The sequence below is a fragment of the Asterias amurensis genome, chromosome 10, assembly GCF_032118995.1.
Source record: "Asterias amurensis chromosome 10, ASM3211899v1".
Lineage (NCBI taxonomy): Eukaryota > Metazoa > Echinodermata > Asteroidea > Forcipulatida > Asteriidae > Asterias > Asterias amurensis.
In genome coordinates this window covers 472914-489049 of record NC_092657.1, presented here as the reverse complement: position 1 = coordinate 489049, position 16136 = coordinate 472914, and the positions used below count along the sequence as shown (strand labels likewise).

The 16136-nt window shown below is 36.0% G+C and overlaps 2 protein-coding genes across 2 annotated transcripts; both read left to right on the top strand.

The window, feature by feature from the left end:
- The first annotated feature begins 1048 nt into the window (after positions 1-1048).
- On the top strand, positions 1049-12633 carry LOC139943408 (retinoschisin-like). The gene is made up of 7 exons (XM_071940220.1): positions 1049-1112; positions 3408-3572; positions 4171-4293; positions 4491-4711; positions 5112-5228; positions 7540-7582; positions 12623-12633. Exons 1-7 carry the CDS (start codon positions 1049-1051, stop codon positions 12631-12633), a joined length of 744 nt encoding a protein of 247 aa, XP_071796321.1.
- LOC139943075 (uncharacterized) lies at positions 8016-15675 on the top strand. Its single transcript, XM_071939888.1, has 5 exons — positions 8016-8301; positions 12623-12822; positions 12935-12994; positions 13173-13439; positions 14216-15675. The coding sequence occupies exons 2-5, from the start codon at positions 12652-12654 to the stop codon at positions 14246-14248; spliced, it is 531 nt and encodes a 176-aa protein (XP_071795989.1). The 5' UTR covers positions 8016-8301; positions 12623-12651; the 3' UTR covers positions 14249-15675.
- The last annotated feature ends 461 nt before the right edge of the window (positions 15676-16136 follow it).

Here is a 16136-nt window from a genome sequence, read left to right as displayed (position 1 = left end):
ACCACACCCATGTTAAACCACACCCATGTCTAACTTATTAAGACTTGATACAGCAGTTTACAGCTGTAATTGGCTTATGTAGAAGGGGGAGGAGCTAAATGGATTGGTTTATTTATATAGTACATAGTTGAATGATCATTTCAAAATAGCTCATTATATACAGGACCCAATATCATAGAGCTTCTTTTGCAGATCTGCTAAGCAGAAATAAGCAAGGTACCATTCGCAAACTGTACATGTGACATTGCCGTTTGGCTGGTAACCTTATTCTTGTAAAGCATAATTTTGTGTGCTTAGCTACTTTGTTGTGCTTGCAGCTCTATGAAATTGAGCCCAGTAATCATCTCTGAGCAGAGTGTTACAGTTTCAAAATGTCAGCCAGAGTATAAAAACAACAACAGTTTGGAAGGGCCCTAAATTTTGATGTGGACAACTTTTTCTAGTAGCTTATAAAGTCACTTTGACACTGATTTCACATTGTACAGCATGTTTACCACACCATACAATAATTATTATTATAGTACTGCATTCATATTTACTTGTAGGCACATTGTTTGATTTTACTACAACTCTAAAAAGTACTCAAATGTGCAGTTTGAATTAAATCATATGTAATTGAATTGAACCGATTCAAGTTCTCTTTATTGTAATAAACGACTTCATAAAAATAACATTGAAACAATCCAACGGTTCCCAAAACCAAAGGTGTATCATTGCATTTACCTGTGCAACTGTGCTTCAGCTGTAGAATGCTTATGCTAAGCTTTAAAAAATTGCGCTTGTATTTCACCATCTACGTTTCATTTCGTTGTAAATACCATCGTTCTGATTGGTCCACTGAGTTAATCAGCTTAGCATGATATCAATACTCTGTAGAGTCTGCTGCGCATCTCTGTGACGTCATTGAGTGGTTGGCGCGCTTCGGTAAAAGCTACAAGCTAATTCACAGAAGCAGAGAATAATTGACGAGGAGACGAGTTAGAAGTTCTTTCTAGGTTTTATCTGACGAATATTTTTTACTTTATTGCTTGCGGCATCCTTGCTAATGATGATTCTCTACTACCGTATCATCAACGCGTTGCCAATCTCGGTCATTTTGTACCTGCAACTCGGTAAGTTAAATTAGTTTTATTTATATATGATTTGAGGCATTGCATGTTGAGGTATCAATATAAATTTGGTTTGCGGTATTGGTGTACATCTACTTGCCGGGTAGAGTTTGTTCTTAAAGTGAACTGTCTTTCTTTATTCTACTACTGCGGACTAGATTTATTGTTTTATTTATTTTTTAGACCATTTAATCGGCTGTTATAAACTGTCGGCCTACCAATGTTTTTAAAATCAACGGCAATTTTGAATTTGAATGTTTAAGAAAAACATCTTGGAATAAGTATCGTTATCGTCTTTGTGGGTTTTTGTTAAAATTTATTTATGATGTTTTCACATTTGGTTTAAGGGGCCTATGCTGTGTAAAAACAAGAAAATTAATTAATTTTACTCATCACCAAAAAGCACACTTATTCCACTTATAATGATGTATAACTGATCTATTATTAATAATAATAACAATGTATAACTGATTTATTATTGTCCCAAAGTATACAGCAAAGTTATTATAATGAATACGGGAGCTATGTTATTATTTTATTTTATCACATCATGCAAAGAAAGATAACATTTTCCTTTTTACCAGTAACTCCTCGAGTTGGCCTACGTCTTGTAGCCTAATAAACCAAAAACGCGACCGCCTCTTGAAATGAAATTTTCAGATATTTTGTTTAATTGTGCACATACATTTAGAGGATTTTAAAAGACTGCATGGACGGTTCAAGAAACCACAGATAATTTGCTTTTAAGGTCAGAAAAGGGGTCGGAAGTAAACAGTAATGACAATGGGTTCTTAATTGGACCCTTCATATTGGACGTTTCTATAGCAACGCTTTTGACCCCGTTTCGTAGAGCTGCTTCAGCGAGATATGATGCTTAACAATGTTCTACTAAGCAAAAATGGTGCAAGATACCAGTCACAAGTGGTACATGTGACATTCTATTTTAGCTGGTATCTTTGCATTTGTGCTTAATTGTGTAGAGCTTAGCTTATTCGTTGGGCTTAAGCAAGCAGCCCCTTGAAACAATTTGTCTATTTTCCTTTAGTTAGACTTGTGCAAGCACATCACTAGAGTGTTCCCTACACCAATAATAGGGAAAGTTATATACGTCATTGTTTTTGGAAGAGCAAATACAACCCTCCACGTGTATTGCAAACAAACACGTCTGGCAAACAAACCCGTTGAATTTCTTTAAATGTGACACCAGCTTTGGGTTGCATTTTGAGAAACATTTTACTTTGAAGTACTGCGGTTATGTAAAAAAAAAAAATTTCTCCCTCAATATACTATTTATAATTTATTGTTAGAAGCGTTACCACGGTAACGCTTCTCAGATGGTGTATTCAAATAGCAGACTATTCTTCCTGCGTGATGTCTAAAAACCAAAAAAAAAAAAAATGAAACAAACAGTGGGTTGTACAATCCTTTTAAGCAATATTTTATTGACAGAGATACTTTTCCCCTACTTTACAATATGGGGATTAAAATGTTGGCATAAATTTGATCACCTCTGCGCTTCAGATTGAAAAAAAAATATTGATTACTACCCTTTCTATATATACTTTGTATTTGAATTTAGAAGGAGCCCAATTAAACACAGATTTAATGGTTTCCGCTTGTCTTTAACTCGATGGGTGTCGTCCATTGTTGTAATTTGAGACAAAATAATTTATGAGTGTGTATTACTCTGACCAAGGTCCTTGTGATTTCCTTTCCTGAACACAGAAGCCACATTGTTGGGTAATATTGTGTAGTATCCATTATAGGTTTTTAGAAATAAATTATAATTTGAGCTGACAATAATGACCGTGGAACTGTCTGAAAAAAAAATAAGTTGATTAATACTTCATCTAACACCATGGAGTGGAGCTCATGGATTGGCAGCATGGCCGCATCCGGCCGGCCCACCGTAACTCAGACGGTGCCATTGACGGTGCATTGCACGCTTTATAAAGTTTAGAGTTCCAATAATAAGGCCGCCCAATGACCTCAATATTGCCATGCTTCAAAATAGTGTGAAATAATGTCAAAGATTGTCAACCAGTAGACTTGAGGACAAGTCGTTATGTATGTCGCAGTGATAGCGAAACGGCCCTCTCGGAATCACGAGAATAATGCTCACAGTCTCGCGCAGAGCAGTAGCAGTGTCGCGAGTTGTGAGAGAATCGTTCCGCTATCACTGCGACAAGTGTAACGACTTGTCCACAAGTCTATTATGAAAACGGCCAAAATTACCTTCTCGGAAGAACTCGTTTGCCTAACATAATATAATACTTGTTTTATTATATTATTTCAAAGTGGACATTGTTGAGGGCGGTATGCGATCTTGTTACTTCGGGCCTGTTCCTCAACCCAAACCTGGTGACGATCCGCTCAACGTCTACCGCTGGATGCTTCAATCCGTCCAAAATGGCTGCCGCAATGAGGAGCCAAGTCATGTAACACCTACCCCAAAATACCAAGGTATTGTTCTATCTCATCAAATTACTATGCGAGTCTCTAGATCGTATTTTAACTTCGTTTAAAAAAGCACCTGAGCTTTCCCCTTCGTTGTTTAAACATTAGACCCCTCGATAGTGACGTCACACGCTTCAAAAGTACCCTCACTGAGGCCAAAAAAGTTCCCTCGCAGGTGAGGCAAGGCCGGGAGGCACACATTAGCATGAACATCTGACGTCACACTTCGAGATTGATGGTATATACAATATTGACGTCACAGTGTTTTGACATGCTGTTTTTCCCGCTTGAAGTTTAAACAGCTGACTCACATGCATGGTTCGTATAGTAGACTACCGTCTTGTTGACAATGAATAGGTAAACAGAGGGCTTGAAGCAGATCAGAACCAAAATCCCAAGTTGCAATGCGTCTATCCAGCGAGAACTATCTCGCGACGATACTTGTCGTGTCCGGCCTTCTGATGATCTACTTATGACGTCATCATATCCAGATAAACTTGGTTGTGCAATTAATTAGTGTTAGTTGATTGCTGTGGTGTGTTTTGATGGTGTTTGTCGGGATTTTTGTTTTTTATTTCGTCTTTTTTGTCACTCTTTATTTTAGTTTGTCCGTATGCGGTTCCACTTGGAATGGAGAGTGGTGCTATACCTGATGACAGTATCACAGCGTCGTCAGAGTGGGGGTCTAGTGGATACGAAGCTATTAGAGCTCGTCTTAATACACAAGGTAAATTCATTGTCTGATGTCAGTCCACAGGAATCTGATCTTGTTTTAGGCATTAGCCACAGCCGAAGCCACAGCCGAAGCTGTAGCTATAGTCGAAGTCGCCTCTTCCGGGAACAACCTACGAGTTTTGTAAAATTTAGCCGAGTTCGTATTAGGAAACTATGGTACAATATTATGTTTGTTTATTTTGCACTTAGAGTTTGTTAGCGCTGGTGGATGGTGTAAGAAAACCAGCGACAAGACACCATGGATACAAGTTGACTTCGAGTCAAAGGTTTACATCACTGGTCTAATCACTCAGGGACGCGATCTAGGTGAATATCCGGTGTACAACTGGGTAATAACATTCACTGTTGAGTTCAGTGACAATGGCATCGAATGGAGTGCTGTAATGACTGCTGGTGGAGTACCACTAGAAGTAAGTTTAACCATTGTCCCGTAGGACACTTGAAACAGTCCATGTCCAGCCGTTCTCTATCAAAACTTGCAGATCACACTATTCGAAACGTCGAGGCTGTTTCCCATTCCTAGTTCTTCACAGATCATTAAACGGTGCTCAAACAAGGGTTGATGGTGATATCCCATACCATCAACTTACTTACCTATTTTAAATCTGCATTTTGAGGAAATAGAAATTGTGCAGTTAGTTGCTGCAAAAAAACTGAGCTGATCGACTCAATCAGTGACGAAAAAGAAAGACTGCCAAAAAAAAAGGTCAAAACGTCATGGACGTTACATTTTTTTTTTGAATCTGTATTTTGTTACCGAAATGAAATTGAACTGAAGTCGGATTCCTTCATTGTTTTTTTCTTTTTCAGAGTGGCAATACAGACAGTGAGACACAAGTTACTGTAACGTTCGCAAAGACATTGTTTGCAAGGTACCTGCGTATTCTACCAACTCTCTGGAAGGATGAAGGCTGTATGCGTTTTGAGGTACTTGGTTGCACCGCTTAGACTAATAATAATTATCATTATATTAATCAAGACAAACTGCTCAGCCTGAGGTCAAAATCAAAGGTCGATTTAGTAAAAATACATCCAGAAGATTCCTAGATAGTGCATCTTCAATTCTTGCAGTTTTAACTCTTAATAAATAATCTTTAAATAAAGTGATTTAAGTTTTCTTTTTCGTCATCCGTTCATTTTAGAACGGGCACAGGAATATTGCCATATCCCGGGTCCACAGCACGCAACTGTAACGGTCTTTCTTCTCAGATACTGTGCACAAGCAATGGGTACAGGAATATTGCCATATCCCGTGTCCACAGCACGGAAATTTAACAGTCTGTCTTCTCATTACTGTGCACAAGCAATGGGTACAGGAATATTGCCATATCCCGGGTCCACAGCACGAAAATTTAACAGTCTGTCTTCTCATATACTGTGCACAAGCAATGGGTACAGGAATATTGCCATATCCCGAATCCACAGCCCGTAATTTAACGGTCTCTCTTCTCAGATACTGTGCACAAGCAATGGGTACAGGAATATTGCCATATCCCGGATCCACAGCCCGTAATTTAACGGTCTCTCTTCTCATACACTGTGCACAAGCAATGGGTACAGGAATATTGCCATATCCCGGATCCACAGCCCGTAATTTAACGGTCTCTCTTCTCATACACTGTGCACAAGCAATGGGTACAGGAATATTGCCATATCCCGGGTTCACAGCATGTAAATGTAACGGTCTGTCTTCTCATATACTGTGCACAAGCAATGGGTACAGGAATATTGCCATATCCCGGGTTCACAGCATGTAAATGTAACGGTTTGTCTTCTCATATACTGTGCACAAGCGATGGGTACAGGAATATTGCCATATCCCGTGTCCACAGCACGGAAATTTAACAGTCTGTCTTCTCATTACTGTGCACAAGCAATGGGTACAGGAATATTGCCATATCCCGGGTCCACAGCACGAAAATTTAACAGTCTGTCTTCTCATATACTGTGCACAAGCAATGGGTACAGGAATATTGCCATATCCCGGATCCACAGCACGAAAATTTAACAGTCTGTCTTCTCATATACTGTGCACAAGCAATGGGTACAGGAATATTGCCATATCCCGGATCCACAGCCCGTAAACGTAACGGTCTATCTTCTCATTACTGTGCACAAGCAGTGGGTGCAGGAATATTGCCATAACACGGGTCCACAGCACGTAAATGTAACGGTCTGCCTTCTCATATACTGTGCACAAGCAATGGGTACAGGAATATTGCCATATCCTGGGTTCACAGCATGTAAATGTAACGGTCTGTCTTCTCATATACTGTGCACAAAGCAATGGGTACAGGAATATTGCCATATCACAGGTCTACAGCACGCAACTGTAACGTTCTGCCTTCTTATATATTGTGCACAAGTAATGGGTACAGGAATATCGCTATATTCCGGGTTCAATCAAGGCCCGTACTCTGTGCGCAAAGCAATGTGTACAGGAATATTGCCATATCTGCATAGCGTCCTCTGTTGAGCGATAATCGCCAGTAGCTGCTTGTTTTACATGTGTAAATGAACCAAATCGACAAACCTAGCGACTCACGACTAGGTAAATGACTGACTGGTGTTTAGTTGATGGTTCTATTACTCTGGCAATTATATCAGTAAAAGATGTCAATTTTCTACTTGACTTAGTAATTTTTAAAGGTTTGTTTCCCTTTGAAAATAATTATTTACTTTATCGTGTTATTTAAGTAACTTACGTGGCCTCTCTGTTACGTATAAGTTGGTTGATTCCCGAAACTTAATTGAGATCAATATTCTGATATATTTAATGCAAAACTAATCACAGTCAATAATTGTTATTACTATTATATTTCAAATTCATTAAATATTAAAAACAAAGATTAAAATAATTCATAAAGGAGAGAAGAAGAAGATAGTGTTTACCCATCAAAACTTAAATTCTTTTGTTTATCAAAAACTAGGAGTTGTCTTACCTTTGCAATAAAAAGTAGACTATTAATTTTTTGTAACGTTTCATTTTCCCAAATCACACTGTTTCATAAACTCATAATGGCGTATTATTTGCGTTTCACCTACTCACATATTATTTTCCATCCCTGATGCAAAATTTAGCAAGTTTACGATTTAGTTCTAACTCCGAGACTCTGATGAACTTGACTTTAACTCTTTAACAGATCCACTCCAGCATGGATAGGAAAGAAATTTTTGTTTCCCATGATAACATTAAACAAAATTATGAGTAAGACTTGTTGTAATATTTTTTTTATAGAAGCGATACAAAATAACAACTACGTGGACTATACCCTATATAGGTGAGCAGGCTTTTTTTATATTACTTTTGTGTACGCTGCTCCAAAACTTTGGAGTCAGCGCCCTCCTTGTACTAGACAATTATCTTCACTTAATGTATACAATAAATCGAAGTGGAAACCAAATTGTTGATCTGTTTGTGTTGTACAAAATGTATATCCTTTTTCTTTGCATCTTATGTATTTCTTGTAATCTGCAGTAGATTTTATTCATAGGTGTTGCGCAATGTTGTCCGTTATTGTTATTACTATTAAAATAATATTATGATTACATAGAGAAATTAAATCAGCGACACACGAAATACTAAGTAAAGTCTACCCTTCGTAACCTACCAACATTGAAGTTAGAAATCACATTCCACGCAGCATTATAAGTCTGAATCTAATTACCATAACAATCACCACCCATCGACAGTGCTATTATTATGTCAACCCATAAGGGTAGCTGAATAGAAAGGTTTGGGGTGAGGGCACGTTCTTTTTGTCTGCCCAAAGACTGATTCCCCACTTTGAAGTGCGTTAGAGTGTGTGCAGTCTGACTCAACACTCCACTGTACGTTATTGCGCCCCTCCCAACCTTGTTTCAAGTTGGACATCAAATTGTGGAAAATACAACATTATTTCCTGCTCTGTGAGTTGTTTGAGGGAGATTTTATTGCAGTACGGAGGAAAGTAGGAGTGACTCCACAGTACACGACTCAACGGCGCCGAGGGATATTTGGGTAACTTTTTTAAAGTGAAGTTGTAGAAGGTAGGAAGTTATCCGACACTGAAATGGGTGGGTTCATAATGGGTGATGACATGTGCGTGCAAAATGGCCGCGTACAGTGTGGTTAGACTGTAAATAATTTAGCAGAAAGTTCAGCAAGTAATTTTTTTTTTATGTACGCTCGATACAAAGTGATATTGTTAAACTGTAGTAGAAAGCTCATGGTATTTCATGGAATGTTATATTTAATTTAAACAAAAACGAAGCAGAGGACAATAATTAATCAACTTCAGTTCAGGATTTGGGCTTTCAAAGGCACAAACTGGATTTGACATTTCAATCTTCAAGAAGCTGTGAATTTGAAAAAAAAAATTATTTTGCTGGGAATTGTATAGTTAAACCTTCAAAATGTATTGCAGTTGCTTTTAAATGCACACCTATCAATATTCACATGTTTAACACACACATAATCCCCACCTCTATGAATAATATATTTATATCCCACCAAAGGGAGTGGGCCTATCGACCGCCACTTAACAATATTGGTTGTCTTTTGGGGTAAAATTTTGGGTCCATCCGCCACCCACCACAAATTAAAATAACAAGATTATCTCATTTAGGTATACAATGATATTTACTTTATTTCATTACGAAAAGAAGAAAAAAGTGGTGGCAGGATACGGACATTAATTTTTTTCCACTTTCTTTTGTCAAAAGCATAACCTTATTTTGGGTAAAGAAAATAACAATAATAGTTTTATCATAACAAGTGAAAAAAGTGTGTTACTTAGTAAACTAGATGCATCTTCGTATACATTTCCTAGCATTTCAAGTCATCTTGATATTGAAATCAAAGAACATATGAATATACTTCCTCATTAAACTTGTTCCTTATTTATGTATCACTCAACATATTTTGAAAACGAACTTCCTCTTTTGACAGTTTGCTGTACTTCATCTTTATTTTATTTTATGTTTGGTGCATACGTGACGTTATACGAAAACTGATACAAAAAATGTTTGAATAACATTTCCTTAGCATTGTATACAAAGCTTTATATATTAGGTTTGGAAAACAGAAAAGGGTTAAAGAAACAACAAGGAGAAATAAAATAATATTATGTCACTTGGTTTTATAAAAAAAATACTTGGTTAGTAATATATATAAAAAAGTTGTGCTGGTACCAGCATTAACTTGAGAACATTATTTTTCATGTTTATGTTAAAAAAAAAATGAATAAAAGACATTGGCAACTAATTTAATAAAAGTTAATCCATTTCACATTGAAGAGTTTAACAAGACTAGCTAGGACTTAATATTACAAACTTCTGTACAATTTGAGTTTTGTAATTGTAAATGTTGTAGTTTTATGTACACCGATGTGTGTAACAATCCAGTTCAATCCATTACAATACAATACAATACAATACAATACAATACAATACAATACAATACAATACAATACAATACAATACAATACAATACAATACAATACATTTAAATACAACTTTATTGCCCCATGGGAAATTCCTTTGCCCCAATTCTTTTTTAAATACAAACACACAACAACATACCTAGAAGTAGACCCATTACTAAAAAAAACGAGCCTTATGAACAACGCTACATGTTTACTATGGAATTTTGGGTATTGCCATAGGCCTAATAATAATAACAGTAATATAGGCTAACTCAATAACCCTGATCTATTTATTGTTATTACTAAAAAATATTAGTATTATTAATAAAATCAAATAAACCACTACACAACATTTTGTTGCAATGCATTCTGGGAGTGTTTACATTGATCTGTAGCTGTATGTAGATAATTAGTAGAATATTAATATAAAATCGATGTTCCAATATTTTAATTACTAATATTAAAATTGTAACAAAAGACTACTTGACCACATTGCGTATAAGTACCGTAATGATGGTATTGGACTATGTCTATGCGAACACATCGACATATGGTGATACGTGTAGTATACAAGACTTACTTATTACATTCAATTTTAAGGATTACATTTCTCGTATTGGCGTCTCCTTTGCTTCGTTCCAAACGAATTGAAAGGGTAAGTTTTTAAAGGGAATGTATGCACTTGGTTGTTTCTCCACTGAAACTTAATTATCATAACAAAATGTACGTGGTAAGAAGCATGTGTTTTAATGCTTTTAATGTATCAATAATTTTGTACTGTATGAGCATTTGAAATTGAATGATAAATGTGTGATAAATTCAAAATGTGGTTTTAGAGTGAGAGATTTAAAAACGTTTCAATTTGATAAACGTTTCTGTATGATGAAAAACATTTCTGCGTGAAACAGTTTCTCATACGTCTTCCAAATATGGAGGTTATAATCTATTTTTATCTTCCATGGTTAAAGAGAGACTACCAGCGGCATTAAATAAATATTTACGATAGTGACGTCATTACGTACCAATCTCCAAATAAGCACAAGCCTATGTTCATGTATCATTATGATTTAACTGGTTACCAACATCAAACAACCGTGTAAATGTCAAACCAAAATAACATTCTTTACTCTAGATGTAAGAGTTGCGTCATCAATTAGATCAATATGTACCTGCATAATATCCCATGTGGTTTATTAACTTGATGCATAATATCGGTACAAACAAACACAAGAGGTCCTAGACAATATTACCTTAAGTTTAAGCACACTTTAGTTGCTTTTATCTTTCTTTTTAGAAAGAAACATCAAACATCCTTAAGTACATCAAATATTTACCTTCACTTTTAATAACATGTTTTGACTGATAAAGAAAAACAACAACAGTCTTATCAGTAAAACTAATAGGATGTAATCAGATATGAAGTAATTAGAAGGAACCACGCACAGTTCCGGGTAAACAAGGATAATGGTTCGGAGTTCAAGCATGAACGAGACCTGTCATAACAATGTGATATGCCAATGGATGGTATACGCCTGGATCACATAAGCCGTTTACACACGACAACAATTTAGCAATGGTCCCTTGCTTAATTTTAGCATGGGTGCAAACTTGCACCTCACGTGAAACAACAACAAAGTTTAACATCAAATTTGCGATATCATTAATACGAGGGGACCCATGTCAGTCCAAACATTGGTGTCCTTTCACAAGAAGTGCAACTTGTAAAACCTCATAACAAGGGACCCCTGATAAATTACTGTCGTGTGAAAAGAGATGTTGCTAAAGTCCAAACACACCCAACTACCTCCCCTTACAAACCCCACCCCAATCCCATGCCCGCCTACCCATATGTTTACGAACAGTCGTTTAGTTATTTCAGAAGCGATTTAATATCAGTGACATTTAATCAATGCAGACACTTATTAACATAATAATGAAATCCAATATTACATGTGTTAACCAAACGTCGATATGAACTCACAGTAAACCTTAATGACGTCATACTCATGACGTCACCAACCATAGTGGGTAGTGATCCCATCATTTTGAAATGATCTCTTTCATTCAGAGTGAAGTTAAATGTTGCCAAGTTTTACTCTAACATACCCATGTATAGTAATCATGGACAATTTAACGTCGCAAGTAGTACTTTTTCTGAATGGCATATGTTTTTTACAAAATCTATTTCTTTTGCAGTGATGTTGCTTGTTTGTTTGTTTGTTTGTTTGTTTCTTTCTTTCTTTCTTTGTTTCTTTCTTTATTTTGTTGTTTGTTTCAGACCTTTCTTTACATCATACACTAAACAAATCCCAATAATTTTATAGCAAGAGTTGAGAAACATCTTTATATTTCCAACCCATAACTCTAGGATGAAACAAAAAGACGAACAACATCCCTAGACAGAAATAATATATTGAAGCTAAAGACAATTTAGACACACCTAGTGCATGCAAGAAAGAGCTGAAGCTATACCCAACACTTACATGACACAACACAATAATATTGTATGGTGAAGTAAATATTGAAGCTAATAGTTGCATTAATTATAATTATGGACTGATGTTTTAATGGACGGTTCCATCTTGTGTTGCCGATATTATTTTCACGAGAGGGTGTCAACTTTCAACCAGGTCACAATTTCATCTAACTGCCCAAGCAGAAAATAATGCTTACGACAAATACTAGTCACATATGGGATGTGACATTGTTGGTAACTTTAACCTCGAGAGTAAATTGTGCTTAGCTACTTTTTGCTTTATAGGCAGATGGGTGAAATTTATGTCAGCGAGTCATCAGCATGCTCATGAAGAGTCTCCAGTGTCTTTCCCATAACAGGCTGATGGAAGCATACGTATCGTCAATTGAACAAAAAGACCTGTTTGCATTAACTATTGGTTTATCTTTTTTAACAAACAGATTGTATATAGAGGCAGTCCGCCATTACAATGTGTTGCTCTTGTGGTTCTACAAGATGTCGGTTCCGATGTCTCAAGTGCAGTGGTGCTCTCCTGATTACCATTGGCATGTTTTACGCCGCTGCGGGCGTTGTTTTCAACTTCTTTGACTTCCTTGTCATCTTTACAACTGGTCATGCCCTTATATGGGGTGGGGCAGCGGTAAGTTATCCTAAATGATTGAACCGAATTGGTCAAACCTTTCAATGTGGCTCTTTATCAGGACGTACAATACAAATGTTTTCAATTTGTTTTGCTTTTTCTATGCCAACAGATTTTTATGGCTGGTGTAGCATCAATTTTTATTGCAAAGAAAATGAGCGACGATGATTGGGTAAGATAAACTTGTTTTGTAATGTTTTGTATAACATTATTGCAATTCTGACAAATCACAATTCTGAATTCTCTGTCCGTACAGGGTATGAATTTTGAATTTACAATGTTGTGAATTAAAACCACAGTTTATAAATGGAACTCAACTTATTCAAACTTTATTTACTGTTTGCCCACAGAGTTCAAGAGGGACCGCTTTTATGTGTATCCTAGCAATAGCATCAGCCCTTGGCAACGTCGCAATCCACACATACAACCTTTACAACAGTCAATACCTTCAAGAATATCAACCAGCAACGTTTCAAAACCAATCTTTCAATCTAACCTTTGAACTTTGGGTTGGGGTCATCGCAGCGGATGCTGGTATTGACCTCTTAGCTTTGTTAGCAACGATGTCAGGGTTGGCTGCGTTTGGTATTGGGTGTTGCTGTGCGGAATATTCAGAGGTAATGTTTTTCAGTTTTGACTTTCATCTTCAATTTTGTTTCTTTGTACCTCTTAAATTATCCTTCATATTGTTTCCTTCCTTTCTTCAAGTCTTTAATGATTACTCAGTCCTATCTGTTCTTTACATCTTGTGTATTTTATCACTTTTTTATGACAGTGTGGAATTTGTTTTACATTGATTGTTCATTGATACAAATTGACGGAAAAGTGATTTGATTGATTTGTTTGTTGATTTATTTACTTATAATTGATTGATTTATTGACAGGAACATTGATGGATTAGTGATTTATTTATTTGATTGTTTGTTGATTAATTTAGTTATGATTGATTAATTTCTTGATTGTTTGATTAATTAATTGATTGCTTGATTTATTGATTCATTGATTATTTAAGTGATTGGTTGGTTGACTGATTGATAAACATCTCTTCATGATAGATTCTTGTTTATTGATCTTTGATTGGCACTGTTGCTATATTGTCACTGTTATTTTATTTATTCCCATTGTGCATGTCGCTTATGTTGTTTGTTACTATTATTATTCAACGTGTGATTTAAATGAATGTTTCATATAATTATAGGCCTTCACATTTTTATTATTATTCATTAAATGATATCTAATGTTAAAGTGGTTATGCACAGTCGCACCTTTACTGTTAACCAATACTATTTAAATCTTTGCTGGTGATGATTGTTTTAAACCCTCAGGCTGGTCATAGTCCATGTTTACATAATTATTCGTAATTCTTAATAATTGCTGTTATTGTTCAAAACAGATCATTGACGACGTCGGAAAAGGGCGAATATAAGGCGCCCTCAACGGTGGGATTCATCATAAGCTGGAATATTAACCGACGATAGGGGCGCTACAACCCAACAGTGTATGGTTCGCCTGTTCTCCACCGATACGTCCTTGGCCCAACTTTATAAAGCTGTTATGCAGAAAATAGTACTTGACAAATTCCTTTGCCAAGGAAACATTAAGTGGGACACCAACAGTGTACACTTAATGTAATTTGGGCTGGTAAATTCCTGCTAAGCAACACTTTTCTGTGCTTAGTAAGTCTTTGTGCTAAGAGTGAAAGTGGGCTTTGTACTGTTAGCTTCTTTGAATCATTTGATTCTTGTATAAACAAACACTCAGCTGGAATTTAAACACTTTTGGAAACTATATTTAAAACAACAGTCGTACTAAAATTGATTACAAATTCGGTGCCTATTTGATTATTGTTTCTTGTTTATTCAGTGTTTTCATTTTTTGTACAGGTTTATATTCGTGTTGTAACATTATGGTAATTCTCAGCGTTTAGGGTCAAATTTTTACTAAATTTTAACGTATTTCAAGAAAACTTACCTCGTGGAAAATTAACCGTCAAAAATATTGACTAAAGATAGCTGACCAATGAGGAGCTTCTTAGGTGACGTCATTTATAAGTCAAGACAGCAACATGTTTCTTAGTGATGCGGGTTACTGAATGATAGATTGGTCTATGTTGTTTAACCTGTTTGGAAATTCCTTTGGGATATAAAAATGGGCGTGGCATTTATGTGAGTCGCAAAAAAAATAAACGTTATGTCTGCTGCCACCATCGTCCAAAAATATCACCTTAATAATTTCTTCCTAATTGGTCACATGCGATGGTTGTGGAGAATTAACGTATTTTCAATATATTATTTTTGTACTTGTTTATATTAACTTTATGTGATTATTTTGTATTTCGTAAACTCAATTTTATTCTATATCTTCCTCAATGATTGGACTTTGATTGGACGGGAAATAATTCAGATTTTAAAATAATGAAAAGAGGCACGCAGGCACTTTCTTTGTTTTAGGTTTTCAAATCGTGCCATTGAAAATTTGAAATTAGAACGCCGAGATAATTATGTCAAGTCACTTTCATCTTGTTTTTAACCAAGAGTTCATGCATCTGTGTTAATTCGTGGGTAGAAAATGTGAAGTGAGGACAACCAGTAACTTAACTGTCCTATCTCTTAGCATTGCCCTAGTTCCAAGTTAGGAAGAGTGTTGTGAAATCGACCCCTGGTTGCCTGTACTTCGTGTAACATGGCTTTAACAAAGTGTCTCTAAAAGTATTGTCAAAATCAAATTATTCGTGCTCGGACTTGGGTTATTTTCCCCTGTTTACTTGAATGTACTTAATTTTCTGACAATGTTTTCTAATTATAAATCAACTTATCGTTCACCATTTTGTAATTAATTTGTAACGAAAATTTTCTTATAACAGTTGAGTAATTTGTATGGTGACTTCCAACTTTAAACAGAAAAGTTCATACAAATAGATTTAAATACAACTCATTAAATACACTGGTGCATTGAATTTTCTGTGACGTCATGATCGAAGCAGGCATGATTGTGGGCGGCTGTACATGAACTCATATCACTCAATGGCATGAATGTACATCAACGGACCTGATTTAATCATGACGTCACAACCATAGCTTCGGGTGTTTGGCAATTTTGAGTAATCCGAGACGGTTTGTTAATAATCGTATAATAAATCTGGAAAGTGATACTGCACAGTAACAACTTAAATCTATCTGAAGATCTATTGCACTATGTCCGCCATCTTTGATGACAAACACTTGCAACATGCACCCGCCGCGTATTTTGATGTTTTTTTAATTTAAATTAAACACAATGGGGATGAGTGCGCTACTTCCATTTCTTGGCACTGA

Excerpts from the sequence above, each read along its gene's own strand:
- LOC139943408 (XM_071940220.1), top strand. The coding sequence starts at position 1,049 with ATGATTCTCTACTACCGTATCATCAACGCGTTGCCAATCTCGGTCATT. Across the intron at positions 1,113-3,407 it reads CATTTTGTACCTGCAACTCG|TGGACATTGTTGAGGGCGGT; the intron begins GTAAGTTAAATT and ends ATTATTTCAAAG. Across the intron at positions 5,229-7,539 it reads AAGGCTGTATGCGTTTTGAG|AAGCGATACAAAATAACAAC; the intron begins GTACTTGGTTGC and ends TTTTTTTTATAG.
- LOC139943075 (XM_071939888.1), top strand. The coding sequence starts at position 12,652 with ATGTGTTGCTCTTGTGGTTCTACAAGATGTCGGTTCCGATGTCTCAAG. Across the intron at positions 12,823-12,934 it reads TTATATGGGGTGGGGCAGCG|ATTTTTATGGCTGGTGTAGC; the intron begins GTAAGTTATCCT and ends CTATGCCAACAG. Across the intron at positions 13,440-14,215 it reads GCTGTGCGGAATATTCAGAG|ATCATTGACGACGTCGGAAA; the intron begins GTAATGTTTTTC and ends TGTTCAAAACAG.